Consider the following 21,403-nt stretch of genomic DNA (forward strand, 5'->3'; position numbering starts at 1 on the left):
GTTTCATTTATTCTTGCAAACGTTGAGATTTATACTGTGTACCTATCAGTTATACACCATGCTTCTGGGTCAGAAGTTGTTTAAAGATTTCAACGAATTTGATCATTGTGACTTTGAATATAGGTTTTTGTAAACCTTGTCTTGCGTCATGCCAGATTCTACCAGCAAAATATCATGATTCGTGGCCTTTTGGTTTATTAGAAGATAATGTTTAAATTTGACTCCTTCGACATTGAATATGGTGCTAAGGAACACTGTAATTTCTTTTGCAATTTAGGTTGAGCTTCATCCAGGCAGTCCGCTAGCCAAGTATCATGAAATTTGGCCAAATGGTTATTGAGAAGAAATTGTTTAAATGGAAAAGTTGGTGCTGGAAGCACGAACGAGGATGCAGTTCCATGGCATGTCACATCGCCCTTAGGGCGAGGTGAGCTAATGATACTAGCCTTCTAATTTGATCTCACGTCAAACATTCTGACAATGTCTTGATTTATTTAAAAAAAACTTCCACGTTTAACAGAAGTTAATTTCATTCCTTCCGTTGGAATGGTGATAGGTAGAGTACAGAGTACAAGATACCACATGCTCTGAGAACCGTTTTTTCTCCGGAAGGATGTTCAAGATTGGTTTAAACTTCTTTGAAGTTCTTTAAAATCCGTATAGATACTGCAACTTAAATGGATGGAAGGTTTCTTTGCTTATCCAATGTTTTTCCCCAAGCCGGAACTGTACGAGTGTTTACAGAGAAGGATCAAGTTATTAGATGCCTCATCTGCAGTGTGGTCTCCAACATCAGGATCAAAGAGTACAGACTTGTATTTAGCCTTGGATTTTGACCTTAAACTGTTAATTTAAAAAAGTTTTTTATATCATCATTTGAGAATTTTTTTTCTGTTTACAGAAAATATTGGATTGTTCATTAAGAAATGTGTTTCACAGTAAATTCATGTAAAGATATTACTGACTGCATAATCATGTATGGCTGGGTTGTGTAAGAAGTTGGAAATAAAAAAAAACATGAAAAATGTTTCATGTGACTACCTGTCTGTTCTTTATTAACAAAATAGTAAAACAAAAATAACATTAAAAAATAATAAACTTTAGAAAGTGTAACAAGGAAGACAACATTTGCATTGTATGTCGAGTACCTTCTGTCACCTACCACAGAAACTACCCAAAGTATGTTGAGAGCAGTAAAACAGTGTATTTGGCATCAAGATCTTTAATTGACCTTTAGTCATATGTTCCATGACACTATGGTTTCATTGTCATGACAAATACTGTAAACCATCCTATGACTTATTGCATTTTCAGCACTTAATAAAAGTCTTAAAGAATTCATTTCGTTGTATTTTTACCCAATCATGAAATAAATGCTAGGCAGACTATTTTTTTTGAAGAAGCATTTAAGATCTAAGCAGGAGAGTAGTAATCCATGCTCTGATTCTACAATGAATCTAGTTTTGTACGACAGAAATCAATTCAATATCACATTGAGTATATATGCATTTGTTAGGATATGAAAATTAAGAATGTTCTGATCAACTGAATGTATTCTGCCTCAAACTAAAGTTCCAGTGATAAAATTATGTTGTGATTTAGACCATTGTCTGCTACAAATTTTGATTCAACATTCACCATTTCTAGAAAATACTCCTATTGAATATGTAAATTAATAAACAATAGTGAATATTGCTCTAAAGCCCAATACTCTTTAGCTTGAAGAGGATAAAGTACAGTATAAGCATATTTAGAGTGATTTGATGCCGTGTTGAAAGAAAAAGCAAAAAACTAATAGAATCTGCTCTTAAAAACACACTCGCAAATTTTTTCATAAAAATGTGCAAGTGAAAAATAATTGTCCACCAAGTTTCCAGTCCAAGAATCTATTTTTAATACAAATTCTACTCCTCCCAACCTTCAACATTCAAATACCTATAGAGGTGTGATGGTGAGCAGTTTTGTCCAATCTATCAGAACACTTTCAGTTTAAAGTTGAATTCAATATCAAGTATAGCACCAATATGTCAAGTAAAAAAATATAAAAAAAAGATCAGAAACACTATCTGGCCAATAAGTATATGTAGAATCACAGTGGAAAAAAGTGTGGAGTATTTTACATCAGTTATCCAGTAAGTTTTCAGCCAGGAACAAGGAGAAGAGAGCCCTCACTGCCGGACTGACTTATCAGGCTAGTGTCGGAATGTGGCCTAGGTACCTGGGCATGGCCCTTTGTGATGAGAACCTTACCAATGTTGATGTCTTCCTCTCCACTCGTGTCAAACAGATCAATGTACAAACAGCCACTCCAAGATCTGAAACACAAATCATACATTTGTGTTTGACAGGTATTCACACAAATAACATCACAAAGTTTTGAAACAAATCATGTAAAAAAGGTGTTCATACAAATGATCCATATTTCTGAAACACTAATCATACAAACAAGACATAGTTATGAAACACTAATCACACACTGGTGTCAAACTGGTGTTCATACAAACAACACGTAGTTTGTAAATACAAATCACATAGTGGTGTCAAACAGGTCTTCATACAGACAACCCAAAGTTCGGTCATCATCAACATTTTCATGAAGTAAAATAATCACACTAGCATCAAACAGATATTAAAGAATAAATTTATATAGGTCAAAATAAATCCTTCATTGGGAACACTTACCTAGATTTGACATAAGCTACCAGTGTCTTGCCATCAGTCATTTGTTGGAACATTGTCCTGCCAAATAAAAATCTTTCAAAATTAAATCATCCATTGTATATTTTTCCATTAGATCCCTTATAACTACATAAAAGTAGAAATGTTATTGAATTTCTATTCACCAGAGTTTCATAATTTTGTTTTCATTTATTGTGATTTGACATGGACAAAGCAAGAGAATACTACAAACTACAAATCACTGCAAAGCTACCTTTAATACACAGCATGTTTTGTTTTAGGAATCTTTGGTTTTCACTCACTTGGCTTTCTCTGAGAATTGATCTGCATGGCCACTTGGTTCTATGTCCACCAGAAAACACTCAATGGCTTGAAAGGGTAGATGGAGAAACTGTGGATCCATGGGTTTGATATCACGCTCTGATACCCATTCTTTGTTTCCAAAATCTACATAGAACACCTGAGGACAATACAAATTATTATTGACAGGATTGAAAGGAAAACTGGGAAGAACAAATAAAGTTCTTACCCCTGCAAATTTGATGATCTGATATAAATAGTATTGCCGACCTCTACCTTTACAGCTTGAAACGTGAAAACATCCAAAGCATTTTTTTTCAAATTATAAAATACTTAATTTCTGAACGAGATTTAGCGGGCACTAGTCTTACACAAACTTAAATGTCTATATAGTGTTGAAATTAGTATTAGATTTATTGTGCCATATCTATCCATAAATACATCTATATCTGTTCACATAATGGTATATAAAGACAAAAACAAATTAATAAAACAACAAAACTGAGTCACAAGATAATACAGGGTAGTGCTTTACGCCTTCTATAGACTGGCTGTGGCATAAAAATGTTACCAATATAATTAATGGTGTTGAATTCAGTCTACATACTTGGTAGATTATAATGCATTCTGTAAAAGAAAGTACTAATAGTTAGATATCTAATACAAATTCATAAATATATTTCCATCTTCCAAAACACACCTGAATCTTAGTGTCTTGCTCTCTGTCATCAGAACGAAGAACTTTGGCACGATACCAACATCCATCTTGTACAAACCGAGCTACCACTAGTTCACCTTCTGCATAATGTACTAATGTCCTCTGGGAGAATGACATGTTTCCATAGTGTCTTCTGAAGAAAAGCAAGGATGAAAGGTTTAAATAACACATGTCTCAAAATAAAGAGATGTTATAAAAACATCATGAGACATCAGGACACTTTCAGCAGTCTCATAAAACAAAATGAAAGACAGATATTGCATGGGCAAACCAACACAGTAATGCAGTGACCTCTTAATCAAAGTATGATTTAAAGTTCTGATAAGGCTAAAGGTCATTATAGGTATGACAGTTTGAATACCATTAAGGGATTAGAGTTTATTACACGGCATTTCCCATCTCTTGTTGACAGTGTTACTGTTTGAGAAACCTTTACATAAAATCATGTACAGTATCATCACAGATGTCTCCCAGCACACTAGAGAGATACCAGGGTATTGACTGCAAGTGTAAGGAAAAAATTCTTGCAAAAAATGAGTCTTTCCTACAGATTTTTAATTTTTTTAATTTTTATTTTGAGCATTTTTTTTTTCCTTTTAATTTTGAGCAGTTCATTTCTTTTCTTTTAATTTTGAGCTCATCTGTTTTTATTAAAATACCATGATATGGTTCCATTATTAAAGCTAAGTGGTGTCTATGTACACACTCATTATCAGATGATTACAAGGTATCTGAAAATAAATATGCTGAACATTCCAGTATTGAACCATGTAATAAATAAAATCATCCTTCGTTTACTTGACAATACAATTTGCAAAGTCATATAGAAGTAATAACAGAGCCCATTCTTTATCAGAATCTGTCATCAGTATTTTCCTACCAAGAGATCAACACTTGATTTCAGTATTTCCCTACTGACAGATCAAAACCTGATTTCAGTATTTTCCTACCAAGAGATCAACACCTGATTTCAGTATTTTCCTACCAAGAGATCAACACCTGATTTCAGTATTTCCTTACTGACAGATCAACACCTGATTTCAGTATTTTCCTACCAAGAGATCAACACCTGATTTCAGTATTTCCTTACTGACAGATCAACACCTGATTTCAGTATTTTCCTACCAAGAGATCAACACTTGATTTCAGTATTTCCTTACTAACAGATCAACACCTGATTTCAGTATTTTCCTACCAAGAGATCAACACCTGATTTCAGTATTTTCCTACCAAGAGATCAACACCTGATTTCAGTATTTCCCTACTGACAGATCAACACATTATTTCAGTATTTTCCTACCAAGAGATCAACACCTGATTTCAGTATTTTCCTACCAAGAGATCAACACCTGATTTCAGTATTTTCCTACCAAGAGATCAACACCTGATTTCAGTATTTCCCTACTAACAGATCAACACCTGATTTCAGTATTTTCCTACCAAGAGATCAACACTTGATTTCAGTATTTCCCTACTAACAGATCAACACTTGATTTCAGTATTTTCCTACCAAGAGATCAACACTTGATTTCAGTATTTCCCTACTAACAGATCAACACTTGATTTCAGTATTTTCCTACCAAGAGATCAACACCTGATTTCAGTATTTCCCTACTGACAGATCAACACTTTATTTCAGTATTTTCCCTACTGACAGATCAACACATTATTTCAGTATTTTCCTACCAAGAGATCAACACCTGATTTCAGTATTTTCCTACCAAGAGATCAACACTTGATTTCAGTATTTCCCTACTGACAGATCAACACCTGATTTCAGTATTTACAATATGATTTTCTTCCCAAAAAGTATCCTAAGATAGTAGCAAACGTGAATGACATACAATAAATTGAAAAATAATAAAATCCCTATTATATCAAAATAATCAATCAATTTTTGACACATTTTTTATCCATATTCTTGCTTGGTGAGGCACTGTGTTAGTGACCTGCTTAAGTTATTCTGAACTAGAATCATACTCACTGCAGTGAAATTACAAGCTCATCCAAAGTCTCATCATCATCACCAGGATCTATGAAATATTAAAATAATACACTTGAGAAGTTTATACAATTTAAACACAATACACAATGTGACTCCAAACACTTTATCATTTGGTTATTTTACCTTATAGAAGTTTCCACAAGAATGAAATTATTAAGTTATGTTGACATACAAAAATATCTAAGTGTTTAGATTTCTAACTGATAAAGGCCTGTTTAATTAATTCTCTGTGGGTACGCAAATGAGTACCTGTTGCGTGACAGACTACAGGCAAATACTTAACCTATGAGGGTGGAGTCAGATTACCCATTTTTTAATTTTAATTAAAAACATACTCCAGGTAAATTTTAACAGAATGTTTCCGGTTCACTTTAGTGTATAGAAACCACCTTATGTTTGCACACTTAAAAGTTACAATCCTGAAAATGTATTTTCATTTGAACTTCAGAGCATAAATACAGAAGTCAGTCACAATACACTTGCACATTTTCTGTGGGCAGGTACACTTTAAGTTTCATAATCAAAATATTTATTGTACTAAAATTACAGCCCTAACATTTGAATTTCATTGGAAGTTGAGTTGGAATGAAAGTCATGATGTCATAAGTGCACTCAAATGAAAACCATTTACAATTCTCTATTGGTCTTAATGAGGTTACACCTACTTACCAGTGACCTTAGGGTCAAGCAATGTATCTAAGGTTCTCTTTCCCCAAGGCAAGATGATGTAAAAGTGAGCAGGGTTGATGATTGTGGCTATTTCTACAGCTACACAGGTGTCACAGTCTGGCAGTAGAGCCTCAATGTGGGCTTCATCCAGACCACCATACACTGGCTCCCTGTCCATGGTCACTCCTCCTATAACATACCAGTAATTCTAAGTGTTATACATGGTGCATACACGCCGACAAGACAAAGTCTGTTATACTTGGTGTAAAAACAAACCTGTGACCTGTACATGTTTCTATTATGACCTGTGCATGTCAGTATACCCACACCTTACCTGTGACCTGTACATATCTGAGCGCACACAACTTGACCGTAACCTGTTCATGTTTCAGTGCACACAACTAATCTGTGACCTGTACATGTCTGTGGTGTGACCTGTGCATGTCAGTATACCCACAACTTACCTGTGATCTGTACGTGTCTGTATCATGACCTGTATATGTCCAGGTACACACAACTTACCTGTGACCTGTATGTCTGTATTATCATCACCTGTATATGTCAGAGTACACACAACTTACCTGTGACCTATACGTGTCTGTATCTTGACCTGTATATGTCGGAGTACACACAACTTACCTGTGCCCAGCATATGTCTCTGTTCACACAATTTAACTGTGACCTTTACGTCTGTGTACAGGTAATTTACCTGTGACCTGAACATGTCTGTATGGACATCTGTCTCCTCTCCAACAACTGTTGTTGGCAAAATATTTACATAGCTGCTTCTCATCCTGTGCCTCTGAAAAAACCAGGAAAAACGTGTCTTAGATTGAAATTGCTTCCATTCAAAATTGTTAAATTTAGAATAAAGTTAAAAGTACTATAAAGCTGCATATTAAAATGGTTGTATTTGTTCTTCATATTTTCCTTGATCACACGAGTACCTTGTAATTCAGTAAATATGCCCAGTAATATCTTTGTGTATTATGTATGCACATGTAAAATATAACCATATGCATCATCATGTTTAGATAATGAAACATGTCACTCATCCATAGACTGCATTGTGACATAACAATGGAGACCATAGATATAGAGCTTAAATCACCTTCAGTATAAAAATAGCCATTTTCTTTAATATTTGCCTAAATGATTTGTCACATGATAAAAAGAATCTTGAATTGGTTTCCATTTCAATTTACAGCCATGAATGACTGTTAATTTTAGTTCACCACATATAAAACAAGCTTACAGTTAGTGTTACATGCAACACATGTCCCCTGCCGTAAAAGCTTCTGTATTTATCAGCAAATAAGCCCATGTCTGCTAATAAGCCCACCAATGTTCTGTTGTAAAGCAAATGGGAGCAAATGCTACTTAACTGTTTGCAATAAGCTAACCCTTTACTATGGATCTGAGTTTTTATGTTTGCCCCATGATCTAATTCCAGTATAAATACATTATTTTTTCAAGTAATGTAGAACTTGTTCTGTATCAGAAGTGTATTGTTTTACTATTTATAAGCTTCAAGTATATCAAGTTTCAACCAAATCCATCAATCCATTCTCAAATTATTGTCTGAAAACTAAATTGTGACAAGATTCTATTTTTAGTAACAGTGACCTTTGTAGTTCATCTTTTGACCCAAAAAAATCCCACACTATATTGCCTTATAAACTACCATTGTATGAAGTTTGATCCAAATCCATCAATCTGTGCTCAAGTTATCGTCTGGAAACCAACATCCGGACGGATGGACGGATGTATGGAGACAAACACTATAGTCCCTCCGGTTTCACCAGCAGGGGACTAATAAAACCTTGTATATCAAGAGCCTATGTAATGGGAATATTTATAAAACATGAAGTATGTTCTCATAATTTCACACAACTTTTAAGATTTCTGAGAAAGTAATAGCAAAATTGAACATCAAACTGGTGACCTATTACATTATGTTTAAAGTAGGGACCATCAGAAATTGGACCAATATTGATACTATGAGGCTGGCGTTGAAGAGGTGAAAGGTCAGTCTTACTGTACTGAACAGTAGCCACTCCTGGGTCATCAACATCAATGTTATAGCTGTTTCTTATGGACAGGTAGTCCTCAGCCATGGGATCCCAGTCTCCAATCTCCACATCCCCAGGTGCTGCAACAAATTCACACAGTATTAACATGTTTTCTGTAGTCACTAGTGTTTTCTTTGTAACTTTACATTTTTCCCCCCAAACCAATACTATCAGTAATCAAAATAGCTACCTTTTACTGAAACAAATACTATATAATGTATAATGACTTGATCCTCTGAGGCCAATTTTGTTTAAATTTTGATAAGCTAAAAGATAAGAGATTCAAGAATTACTCATTTGATATCATAAACTAATAACCCCTGCCTGCCATCATTTAAATATTCCTGTGAAGCTTTATGAATTTAGTTAACAAATTTAAGAAAAATAATTTGGACACAACTTATCTAGGTAATCATTGGTCTTCTTCAACTGTTACTATGGCAACTAAATGACAACAAGTGCTTGGGAAAAAAGGTCTGTTGTACTTGCCATTCCTCAAAACCATCAAATACCAATTTTCAGTCTAATGGGTCAACATTTCAATCTGAACTAATCAGAAGCTGCTCCATTTTGTTTAACAATTTATTAAAATGAGTCAAGTTATAAGCTTTAATTGGTTACACCATCTGACCAAGCTTGTAAAAATAATCATAGGATTAATGAGCTATGGGCCTGTATAAAAAAAATCTTGTGTTTAGTGACAATGGCAATCAAATTTTCTTAATCAAATATGTGTGTAGGGTGAAGTGACCAGGTTGCCATGGCAACCAAAAGTTCGAGAAAAAACGATGTCTATACACCTGCAATATGTTCCTAAATATTGCTGAAACATTTCAGTGAAATTGGATCACATGATGAGGAGGATTTGTTCAGACACAATTTTTCTACAAAGATAGACAAGTTTATTTTAGTATGCATCTTACTTCGTTACGAGGGGAATAAAAACTTGAAGAAAGCAGTGTATTTTTTTAAATCAAACATACCATAAAGCGTGAAGCATGAATAACTTCACTTAAGAATAACTAAATATAAAGAAAGCTTCAAAGTGTTTGGTAATCATGTAAAACTATCAACATATTAAGCTGACTAAGCTTTGATGAGTAATAAACAGACATCAATAACATATAGGCTACAATTCATTATCAATAGCTTTACTATGAGCACACTTTGAATAGGTGCATTCAAGCAACATATCTGAGATGATTGTCAGTGTTACCTCCCCTTTCAAATAATATCTACTAAAGTATTTTTTATTAAAACCCCATTTTAATCTTTAAATCTACACAATACACAAAATTATCAGATTATACACATCACAAATATCTGGTACACTGTCTAATTGCTGTTGTAAACTACTAAATATATTTTGAGATACTAGAACCGAGTGTGTTCATATGGTAATTGAAATGTAGTTTTGTTTGCTTGTACAGTCAATATAAGGCTATAAAAGGAAGTTGTTCCCCTACTACATAGTGGAGGTCCGCTGCCATGAGATCCTTGTTTATATACTGAACTCAGAATATGAAAATTGATTGAAATTCCCTCCTCATGGTGTCTCTTGACTTCCTTTTGCTATTTTTTTTCTAATCTTTTAAAGCATAGACAGACAATTCCTGATTTTTACCTGGACCTTGGGGTAAATTCCAATAAAGTTTTCTTAATTGTAAGAATTAAATACCCTGTATGTCCATCAGAAAAAGTAACTTAGATTGCGTTGTTTTAAGCCGCTGATGTTTGTGTGAAAGAGGTAAATAAATGAATTTTACTAAGACTTAATGCTAATATCTAAATTCAAGTTTTCTCCCAATGAAAACTCTGAAATGTGTCACATACAACAATTTGATATATCTTTATTCAATAAATACTGTAATAGCTAGCAATAATCCACATCAAAAAATGTTTTAGAAATATGATATTACCATAACCAGAAAAAGAGAGAATTGTTCATAAGTTTAGGTCATATGTGTTTATCAAAATCTGATAAAAAATGACTTATGCCTGAATTATAACCTTGAAAACCAAGTCTGAGATGGCAGTTAATTGGATCCTGTATTTAATCCCAAAATTACACATATTCTTAATCAATTAAGATACTTAACACACCATTTGTTAGGCCAATATCCTGATTGTAGTTAGAGTCAATGGTGGCAAAACCAAGACGTATTAGGTCCATGTTGATACACACTTCTTCCTCGTTCTCTGATTTGACCAAGAACACCTTTAGGATGCCAGTGTCCATCATACCACAACCTGGATTGCTGTCAAAAGTTACATCATATCACTTCTGTACTACAAACTAATTGACAGACTTTTAATGATAAAGTTGGACAGTAAAGACTTCATAAATAATAGAATAATAGCCATAGTTTTGTCTCCTGAAAGTTGTAATGCAAATGTATATAAGAGGTGTTAGTGTAACATGTCAATATATTCATGACAATCAATTGCAATAGACTTGTATTTTTACATAATAATAAATTTCATGAATTGAATTTCCTTTTATTCTATAAGATAATGTGAATAATGATTATTCAGTTTAAACAGTTAAAACTTTTTTTTCTGGTATGGAGTTTTGAATGTCCAAAATGTGAAAAAAGTCAGTCAGTGAAGTTGAATTGGCAAATCTTTGATTCAATCAGAAAGACAACAGTCTTAATACTCTAAAGTGTGTACCACATAAATTTGGAAAACTGCCAACCAATTTTTTTTCCCCATATTAAATGGAAGACCTGCCATAACCACAACTGTTCATTTTGATCTGGGCATCACAATTTTTTTGTATAGGAAAGTAAAATTTCTCCAGCATTACACTAGAGATAGAACTATATTGTATATTTAAAATTGTACCTTGTATATCCCTACGCATAAAACTTCATTAAGAACTTCTCCAGATCATTTATATACTTAATGTACATCAAACTCTGTCATGTATTATACTAATTACATGACATCTTTATCACCTGATATTCTGAAGTATGAAATCCATACTTTAATTCTATTGGTCACCTCAGGTTAAGGTCAAAAATGCAAGATAAACTTACCTTTCCATATCCAAGCAGACAGTGCCTGACAGGACAATCATCTGTATGGGATTCTCAAACCCAACTTGTGTTACAAATTCCTGAGTTACATTCTCTTGCCACAATCTGTTACTATCTTGTGATGTCACAATAGGTTTGATGTATGCAAGAGAGCAGCTCAGAGCTAGTGGAGGGGTATCCTTGAACTCCTCTGGAAGAGGGAAAAGTTTCCAACGTGGTAGCCATTCTCGGTCTCCAAAGTCCAGGTAAAATACATGTGCTTTTGCAACTGAAGAGGAATCTTCACATGTTGTAACTTCAACCACAACTGCTCTGTAGAAACAACTGTCTTCTGAAAACTTGGCACAACACAAATCATTAATATTTGGCGAGTAATTCCTGTTGAGTTTCTGTAATTGCTTTCTGCCAATCTGTTCAAAATGCTGGTTTAAATTCTTCATCATATTGTCCAGTGTTTTCCCAACTGTCTCAGAAACAATATGTATGTAAAAATGTTCTGGGGAAATGACATGGGATAACATTATATTAAAGCATTTAGAGCGCAAGTCAATGTTTCTGTATGGTGATTTCTCCTCAGTTGTCTCCCCTTCATTTGCTGGTATTGAGTCACACACTGACGATATTCCAGACAGCTGTTCATCTTTCTGTTCAACGTTGGGAATCTTAATGTTGGCTACAGGCAGGGCTGCCAAGAAATCTTCGATGCTTTGAGTCTCCATGGCAGAAGTAGTGCTGGTGCTTGAATTATCAGAGACAAAACTTTGAGAAGTCTGGGTCGTAGCCTCCATGTTTGCACTATCTTCCACTGTTGCTTCAAGGTGACCTTTGCTTGTTTTTCCATCATGTGCATTATCTTGGTTTTCACTGGACTGTGAGAGATCTTTATTGATCTGCTCTTGTCTTGGTAAATTTGCTTGTATGCCTTCTCCCAGACTGAGAGGAGTGGTGACACATCCACTCTTCAAACTGTCTCTTTGATGAAGCACATCTGATGCTGTGTTACGTGTTTCCGGAACTTGGTATGCTTCTGTTCCCCCTTTGTGAGAAGGATCAGACTCAGATGTGTCCTTGTGCTGTGTTTTAGACTCCTCAAAACCATTGCCACCTTGTTTGACAGTGATATTCTGGCCACCAGACTCTGTTGTAATACCAGATGCTGCAGCCACAATGGTTTTCACTGACATCACTTTGTTTTTATGAGCAACTGTTTTAGGTCGTGGCAATTTCATTGGTCGAGGAATTTTACATTTGTCAGGTAATGAAGAAGACTGACTGGATGAAGAAGCAGTATCTGGCCGTTGTGATAATTTATCAGATGCCTGCTTAACTTGCAGAGACTGCATTGATGCCGACACAGGCGGTAGATACATCCTACGTAGTGCTAATACTTGGTCTGTAATCGCAGTATCCCTTGCACGACCTTGGTTGATGAGGACAGTGGCAATGTTGACTGTGGAGACAGTATTGTGGATGTAGAGCTGACCCCCTGTGACAGTTGGGCGGGGAACATATAGTAGGAGCTCCACCAGCTTTGGCAAGCTTTCCTCGGCATCAAATAAAAGGATACAACTGAACTGCTGATTGCACACAAACTGGGCAAAGGCCGAAATATCCTCCTCTGTCCACACATTATATTTGTTCACAGGTGCTACCTACAACAAATCACATGATAAGGCTAGAAATGATTCAAGTGAATAAGCAAAACTACTTCACAAATAACAGCCCTCCTCACACATCCTACATTGCATTTACATTTCAAAAATCTTAAATTTACATACTTCACATGTAATGAAACAGAACAAAATTATGCTTCACAAGTCGACTTGTTTTAATAATTATGGAAAGAATTACTGGGTTGATTTTTGGTTTTGTTTTGCATTTTGCAAACTTCATTCTTTGAGTCCTGATCTTTAGTAACTAATTAAGGAAATTGTGACTTACCTTAGCCAGAGCGCATGGGATAGCCTGTATAGGGAGACTAGTGAATCTGTCTGGCAGTTCTCTTAAATGGGCAGAGGTTCCCTCCTCTTTGTTGCCAAAGTCGACATAAAGGACGTCCACTGGCACCTCTTCGCCTAAAACAGGGATATATATTATTAAATATAGCGCAAATCCAGGATAATACAGGAAGAGTGTCATTTATATTTAAAACATTACCCATCACCAAAACCTTTACAGGACTAAAAAAGATTTACAAAGTTAGAAATTCATTTAACCAGAAAGAATTTTGAAACTTCAACTTAAAAGTCAATTTAATTATACCAATTATGGTTTGAATAAAGTGGTAAGTTTACTAACTAAGTAAGCCATTTAAAGGCATAATTTCAAATCTTCCTTGAATATATTACAAAAACATTTCTGCCTTAAATGTCCCTATTAGTGTACCTTGTGCGGGATGCACCTGCAATACTCTAGCCCTGTAGTATAGTCCATCTTGTGAAAATTTTGCCAGGCATATCATATTTTTTTCTGGTTTCAGTATCAAATTCCTGTCTTCTCCATGTTTCATCATGTAGGAACTAAAACATAAGAATTTCAATGCATATGGTGAGTCGATGAACACAAATTCCACAACAAATACAAACTGCAAATAAATAACAAAATCATTCACACTCCAGATACTTGTACCAATCATATACATGTATTTCCAAGGTTAATTATTAAAACTGTTTCATTTATTCATCACAAAATTTCCTCTGTGAACATGCATAAAAACTACTACAGTATAAAAAAAAACAGTAAAACCGGTGAGACTTACAAGATCTCCTCAGTGAGTTTGTCGAGGGCAAATCCCACCTGTTTGATGTAAAATTTCCAGGGTGAAGTGGGTTCCAGCACCTCCACTGTGACAGGCTGTCCAACACATAACTCTACCGGATTTAATGTTGGTCCTAGACCATATGATACTTTCTCTCCCACTGCATTTTGATAAGGCTTTCGTTCCGGCACCAATGGAGTCTCTATTTGGGTAGCAGTTGGGGATGACAGATATGAGGATTTATCAACATCAGATAATGTTCTCGGAGAAACATTAACATCTGCATTTACATTAGAGTCAGACTCTCTCCTCTCATCCCGTATTTCTACATTGTTGTTTTCCACAGACTTTATACTGCCTAATTTATTTGACTTGTCCAGTTTTTTTAATGTATTTTCCACTCTTAGAGAGTTATCTTCAGTGATGCTAGATGGCACCTTGCTGATATTTTGTGATGACACACTGATATTTTCTGATAAACTGTTGGGTTTTTTTGACGAGGGGTCTATGATTTGAGAAGAAGTATTCGTGCTCTGAGACACTACACAGATTCCTTCCTTGGAATCTGCATTTTTGCTGTTGGCATCATACTGAAGATCCTGTTCCATTTTAAGAGACGCTGGTGAATCCACAGTGACATTCTTTGTTTTCCCAGTTATCATATTTGTATTTCCTTTCGATTTTCCTTTTCCTAAAAAAACAAAAAACCAAAAAACATTAGTGCATCATAAATCTTCAATACATTAAATATTTTTTTGCAACTGAGAATCAAGTAAGCCAAAATAAGGGAAATAGGAAAAAATGTATATCCTACACTTCACATGTAAACTGTTCTAGTCTACACAACATGGTGTATTACATATTTGTATTAAGTTTGAAGAACTTCTAGTGTAAATGTGTACATGTAATACAGCTTAATATCACAATGACTATTCTTTAAGTGACAAAAACTGCTATTAAATAATAGTTTATTACACGTCTGTGTACAACCAGAAAACATCTGTTGAAAGAAACATAATTTTCAAAAACTTAATAATATGTAACACCTATTCAAACTTTATCACATTCTGACAAAACCTGCAAGACTCTCGTTCACTTCAACACATTACACCGTATTCTGTCCGACATTCCCTTCAACACATTACACCATATTCTGCCTTGAGACTCACATTCTCTTCAACACATTACTCTGTATTCTGCCTTTTGACTAACAAACCCTCCAACACATTTCACTGTATTCTGCCTTTTGACTAACAAACCCTTCAACACATTACACTGTATTCTGTCTTGCTTTGCCATGTTAATTTAAGAGTGTTCTTATATATAAATGTCACTATGTTTTCTACTTTTTAAGTTTTGAGTGTCTGAAAGATTCTTTGATCTATGTTCAAACAGCTGTCTACATTAAGTTCTACTCTCCAATGCTAAGGGACTATTGTACCTTTAGAACGTCTTCTGATACGTTGATTACGATGTGTTCTTTCATTATCTTTTTCTGCTTGATTGAGGACATTCCCTAGGAATCTCTTGGCAACCTTCATATCAAGTCTTGGCTGTGCAGTTTTCGGGATAGCAGAACTGTCAGAAACCTGTATCAATTATTAAAATATGATGGGTTAGTTTGATGTGCTGTGTAACACTCACATATCCCTTACAGAAACACAGCTGCTCATGACAATGCAACACAAGGAGATCAAAGGGCAATAACTCTGCATCCAACACATCCGATGGCTATTTCAAAAACCAAGCTGATAAGAATTTATGCAGTATAAACATCTTTTTCATCCAATTATGGATTCCTTGTCTCTTGCACCCATACAAATTATGTAGAATTATAAACCAAATCAGAATGTCCAATGGTGTTTCAATGGAATGCTACAGTACTTAATACAAAAATATGTCTTACATTCCGATACTCAGTACACTTCCTTTCTGAACTTGATTCTGTAAAATAAAGATTACAATATTATGCTTTTTTTTAACATTTTGAATGGAACAGACACAATGTGACATACCTATTAACATATCAAACATCTGTTTTAACTGATATCGTCTACTTTCAAAATGATGAAAGAGAATAACAAGTGCAGTGTTTTTCTAAACACAGGCTTAATATGACACTAATTATCTGCTGTTATCCTGTACAAACACTATCAAAGAAAATTATACTCATTGTGATATGAATGATTATAAATGGTTATAAGACTATTGTTTCTTGGTAATTCAGCAAATCGAAAAATCAGAATGTTGAAAAAGATTTAATCATTTTATTGAGGCATCCTTACTCCCTTTCCCCTTCCCTTCCCATTTGACAGCGGAGGTGGATTTACGTCATTGTTATTTCAGCTGATTTCTGAGCTTTTAATTTAGTTTTGGTTTCAATCATTTAATGTTCAATTTGCATGGATAATTAGGTCAAATAAAGATGATGTACTAAAATGGCACAGAAATTTAAGTGTAAAATCATATCATGATTTTATTTTAGAGTGCAACAAATTATTTCAAATGTGACATGCAAGACAGATGCATTTTAGAACCAAAAGTAAATCATTGTTCAAATTTTGAGTTGCATTATTATCTGTATGCTCTATACAAATAGATTGTATGTCTATCGTCTAGGTAAAATTAAAAGGTTACCTCATCCCATACTTCTTTAATCAGTTTTCATCAATAATACTAATAACTGTAAATGTATTATTTCAAATGCAGCATAAATACCTATCAGTAAAAATTCATTTGATGTTTACCGTTATGTCTTTGATCTTACCACTTTTAAAGCTACCCCTGCTACAGAAAAATGGCAAACTATAAAAGTTTGACTAATGATAAAGGAAATATTTAAACCAGAAGATGTTTAAAACAACATATATGTTAATTTTCATAATTTGTTTTAACTATTAAAGTAAACTGTATGACATCCAACCTAATAATAATTCTAAAATAAAATATACACAACACTAAATCTACATGTGAGTCCACAGGTCTGCATTTTGATGGGACTGGAAGAATTTCTCGACATACTTATATATTTCATTGTGCAGCCCATTGACTTTTTTTAAACAATAGCTGAAAAAGACTCATGTAAACAAATAGTAGATTGATCACTTGAGAGACTTTTCATATATCCAGGAATGTCCTACCTTTTTTGACATCTTCAGGTTTAATGTTCCATACTTGTTTCTGAGTTGCTGGTTTAGAGGCATTCTCATTCAAATTGACATTGTGAACTGTCTCTGGTGAAAGAGCCTTATCCTGCTGGCAGAAGTTAGAGCCCTCTGTCTTTTCAATGTCCTGTTTAGCCACGGAGGTAGCAGGCAGTGTTACAGTGAGCAAGCTCTCCTCTTCACAAGTGTGCTTAGCTAGTTTGTCAGTGTCTGGTGTAAGCATACAAACTGTGGGACTTGATCGCTGTGCTTCCTCTGCAACATAAATGTAAAGTTAATTTAAATTGTGGCAATTATTAACAAAAGTGAAAATTAATTTCTTGAAGCATCATCTTGTCAAGACGTACATTGTATGGGATGCTTTTTCTTTCTTTAGTTGTGTCAATCCAGACTTTATAAACTGCTATCATCATAGACCAACATCTACAGTAAACATTTTTCACAGCCTGATGAATATTTCCTTATTCTTTCATTATAAACCCATGGTAAAGTTTTATAAAAGAATAATGATTTTGTTTCCAATTTTTCAATATCTACACATAATGTCCTAGTAGCATGTGAATTGTTTAAGGAAATTGGGAGAATTCTAATCTACTATATATGTTTATATCATCAGCTGATAAAGAAAAGCCACTGTCAATGTTTAATTTCACAAAGCTGATATTGCACAGTTGTTCCAGTTTGGGACTAAGTATCAGAAGGTTCTGATTATCTAGAGAAATACAATATGAAAAATGTTAAACTTTCAGATAATTTTTTGTGGTGACACAGATTTTGTCTCCTTTTGCTTATTAATGCCCCAGGCTCATGACAAAATCAATTGTTTATATCTTAAAGCTAAATGTAACAATTAAACAAACTACTGGTACAATAGTTGGTCTAATTTTGGATTATTGTGTATATATTTTGATTTTTTTCATGACAAATGAATAGGAAAATATGCATTAGGTAATCAATATCATGAAGCTTCTCCGCATCTTTGTACATGTCTATGATAAGCCAAACAGAAAATTACCTATGAGATTTTCAGCTTCTGTAGTAAGAAGGAAACAGGTATTGTAACATCTGTCCAAGTTCTGTACAATATCCACAAAACTCTGCATAAACATGCCTTTGTCTTTGATAGCAAGCAGATTGTTAGCATCCCTCTCACTCTGCAAAAACATTACAAAGTCCTATAACGTCTTGCAAACCAAGATAAATTTAGAATACATGTCAGCAATATATTTTTCCTGTCAATATGATAAAAAATACAGTCGGTAAGGAAGGAAAGCATTTGAAATTGAAGCATTAATATTAAGTGAATACTGAGCGAACAACAATTTACAAATATTGAATAGCAATTATTAACAAGGGATCCCAGAGGGATCTTGGCGCCAACCATTTGAGGATCTGTTTTCAGTTCTTGAAGATTTGTTTATTTTTTTTTGTTTGTTACAGGTGTTGTAAATGTTCATGAACTGGTCTTCATTGAATGTACTCAATGAAGGCACAAGATATTTTTATTAAGCACCTATTAGCAAATATTTGAAAAAGATCCCAAAGTATTATTAGATAGCAGTCAGTTACAGGTGGATAATGGACAATATGCTTGTGCTGTATTACTGTCGACATCCCAAGATGGCTGCCTGTGGGCCACTTTGATTTCAAATCAGTCCAAAAAAGGTACAATGCACAACTAGGGACCAAGGGAAACCAATATCTATGAAATATCAGAAGGATCCATCTAGTACTTCCTCAGATATAGCAGTAACAAGATTTTACTCTCAAAATCCAAGATGGCTGCCTGTCAGTCATCTTGATTTCAGATCAGTCCAAAAAGTTATAATGCACAACTTGGAACCAAAGGGAACCTGCATATGAAATTTGAGAAAGATCCATCCAGTACTTTCCAAGAAATAGCAGTAACAAACTTTTACTTCCAAAATCCAAGATGGCTGCCTGTCGGCCATCTTGAATTCGATTCGAATCAGTCCAAAAAAGGTACAATGCACAACTAGGGACCAAGGGGAAACTGCATATGAAATTTGAGGAAGATCCATCCAGTACTTTCTCAGAAATAGCGGTAACAAACTTTTACTTCCAAAATCCAAGATGGCCACCTGTCGGCCATCTTGAATTCGAATCAGTTCAAAAAAGGTACAATGCACAACTAGGGACCAAGGGGAACCTGCATATGAAATTTGAGAAAGATCCATCCAGTACTTTTCCAGAAATAGCGGTAACAAGAATTGTTTACGGACGGACGGACCACGGATGCAGGGCAATTTGAATAACCCACCATCTATTAGATGGTGGGCTAAAAAGTACTGAAAGCTAAAAACAAAATTAGAAAATATCTTCTGTTATACTTCTGTCAAACGAAGTGCAGAAGTAATAAGTAATTCTGAGAGCAGTATAAACACTGCCTTTTATATACTCACTTCGGCAATGTACTCGTCAAGAATTGCAACCAACAGACCACGTTGATCCCGGATATTCTCCACTTTCTCTGTCACCTTTTTGCGAAGACTCACAAGGCTACGCTGGGAGGCTGACATTGTAGGTATCTAGAAATAATACATAATCTAATTATCAATATTTCACAGCTTCCATGCATTGTAATATGTTGAGCTAACATTTCTCTGAATAAAAATCCTGTTACATTTCAAAAATTAAAAATAGTTTAAATGAATTTTTCAAAATCATCAATATAAAACATGAACGCATGAAACTTTTTTAAACACATATTAAGAAAGAAAGACAAATAAATGTCTGTTATTTTTATAAACAGGCCTTTATAATAATGTCCCATCATGGGAAAACAAAACCATTTTTGGTGAACCTGACTCGGTTGAAAAAGCTTTTGAAAATAAACACAGGATCTCTGGCATCAAAAATGCAATAGAAAAGGTTAAGGCATCTTTTGTGTTCTTTGTATAGCACAACAAGCAAAACATTGTTGATGTTCACAAATTAAGTTTAAATGCCGATGAATTTTTTAAAACCCGTTTCAGTTTTGGTCCCGAGATACATGTACAAGTCATTTCATCCACCAAATGGTGTTCCAAGATGAATGAAACTACAGTATTGCTGCCAAATATTTCAGGGTACCAATTGCATTAAATGTTTGTGGTGTAATGGTGATCAAGTGAAATTTTCTAGGAATACTAAGTGTTTCTTTATTTTTCTCAAATCAACATGAACCAGTGTAACAAAGACATCCTTGCAGTTGCAAGTCATGCACTATATCAATACAAGATGATATAAGTTATCTCTTTTCAACAAGTTTCCAGTGCACAATTTAGTCATGCCAGTTGTTTTTTAACCATCTTGAAAGCTTTGTGGTGTTTATTTTTATAAAACATTTGTTTGTTGTGCTAAATATGACAGAGTTATGTGACCTGAATCAGTGAAGTACATTTATTTCTTGTAGTAAAATTGTGTAAAAGCCTCGTGTCAATAAATAAGGTCTTACTTCCTATGATCCTCGGGGCCTACGGTTAAGTTATTTTCATCATAATACTATCAGAATTTCCATATGGTTACAGGTGCAGTGCCATGTACGAAAGAATAACGTATTTCGTCAATCAACCATACTACACGTTCGCAGACAACTATTTTTGTCTCCCAGAAAGCAGGTGCTTGATTATGAATAACAGACGTTCAATCCGTCAATCGCAAAGGAATTCCACACTTTTTCAAAGTAGCTTAAATTAACCTTGCTTAAAATAGCATTAAAGATATAACAACTATTACATTTGACAACAGAATATCAAAGGAGGAGTTGTGTTTTCATTTTTGACAGATCAACGTATTCCCCGCCATCTAGGATGTCACACGTGCTTCGTGGTTTGTTCAATGTTATGAATTGCGGTAGCGCCACACAACACCTGGCGGAATTATTTGATTGGTGTTGTCTAAAGTACAGATCATGCGCACGAAAAACGACGGATGTGACAGAGCATACTTTGGGATTCACGAATTCGCTTGATATGTTCCTCGTCGTGTTTAATTC

General features: G+C 34.6%; 1 protein-coding gene across 1 annotated transcript; it reads right to left on the minus strand.

Moving 5' to 3' along the window:
• Positions 1-1,049: 1,049 nt before the first annotated feature.
• Positions 1,050-21,171, minus strand: LOC132556057 (uncharacterized). The gene is made up of 19 exons (XM_060220449.1): positions 21,145-21,171; positions 19,830-19,955; positions 18,422-18,560; positions 17,383-17,661; positions 16,149-16,186; positions 15,684-15,831; positions 14,243-14,933; positions 13,870-14,003; positions 13,426-13,559; positions 11,485-13,136; positions 10,547-10,701; positions 8,410-8,523; positions 7,081-7,173; positions 6,372-6,560; positions 5,682-5,730; positions 3,680-3,830; positions 2,982-3,139; positions 2,683-2,739; positions 1,050-2,315 (listed from the first exon to the last, which is right to left on the minus strand). The coding sequence occupies exons 2-19, from the start codon at positions 19,944-19,946 to the stop codon at positions 2,141-2,143; spliced, it is 4,473 nt and encodes a 1,490-aa protein (XP_060076432.1). The 5' UTR covers positions 19,947-19,955; positions 21,145-21,171; the 3' UTR covers positions 1,050-2,140.
• Positions 21,172-21,403: the final 232 nt, after the last annotated feature.

The sequence above is a fragment of the Ylistrum balloti genome, unplaced genomic scaffold (assembly GCF_031769215.1).
Source record: "Ylistrum balloti isolate Yb309-2 unplaced genomic scaffold, AGI_CSIRO_Ybal_v1 Utg370542, whole genome shotgun sequence".
Classification (NCBI taxonomy): Eukaryota; Metazoa; Mollusca; class Bivalvia; order Pectinida; family Pectinidae; genus Ylistrum; species Ylistrum balloti.

Coding starts and splice junctions, on each gene's coding strand:
- LOC132556057 (XM_060220449.1), bottom strand. CDS start 19,946: ATGTCAGCCTCCCAGCGTAGCCTTGTGAGTCTTCGCAAAAAGGTGACA. Junction 13,560..13,869: donor GCAGGTGCATCCCGCACAAG/GTACACTAATAG, acceptor TCCCTGTTTTAG/GCGAAGAGGTGCCAGTGGAC. Junction 13,137..13,425: donor TCCCATGCGCTCTGGCTAAG/GTAAGTCACAAT, acceptor GATTTGTTGTAG/GTAGCACCTGTGAACAAATA.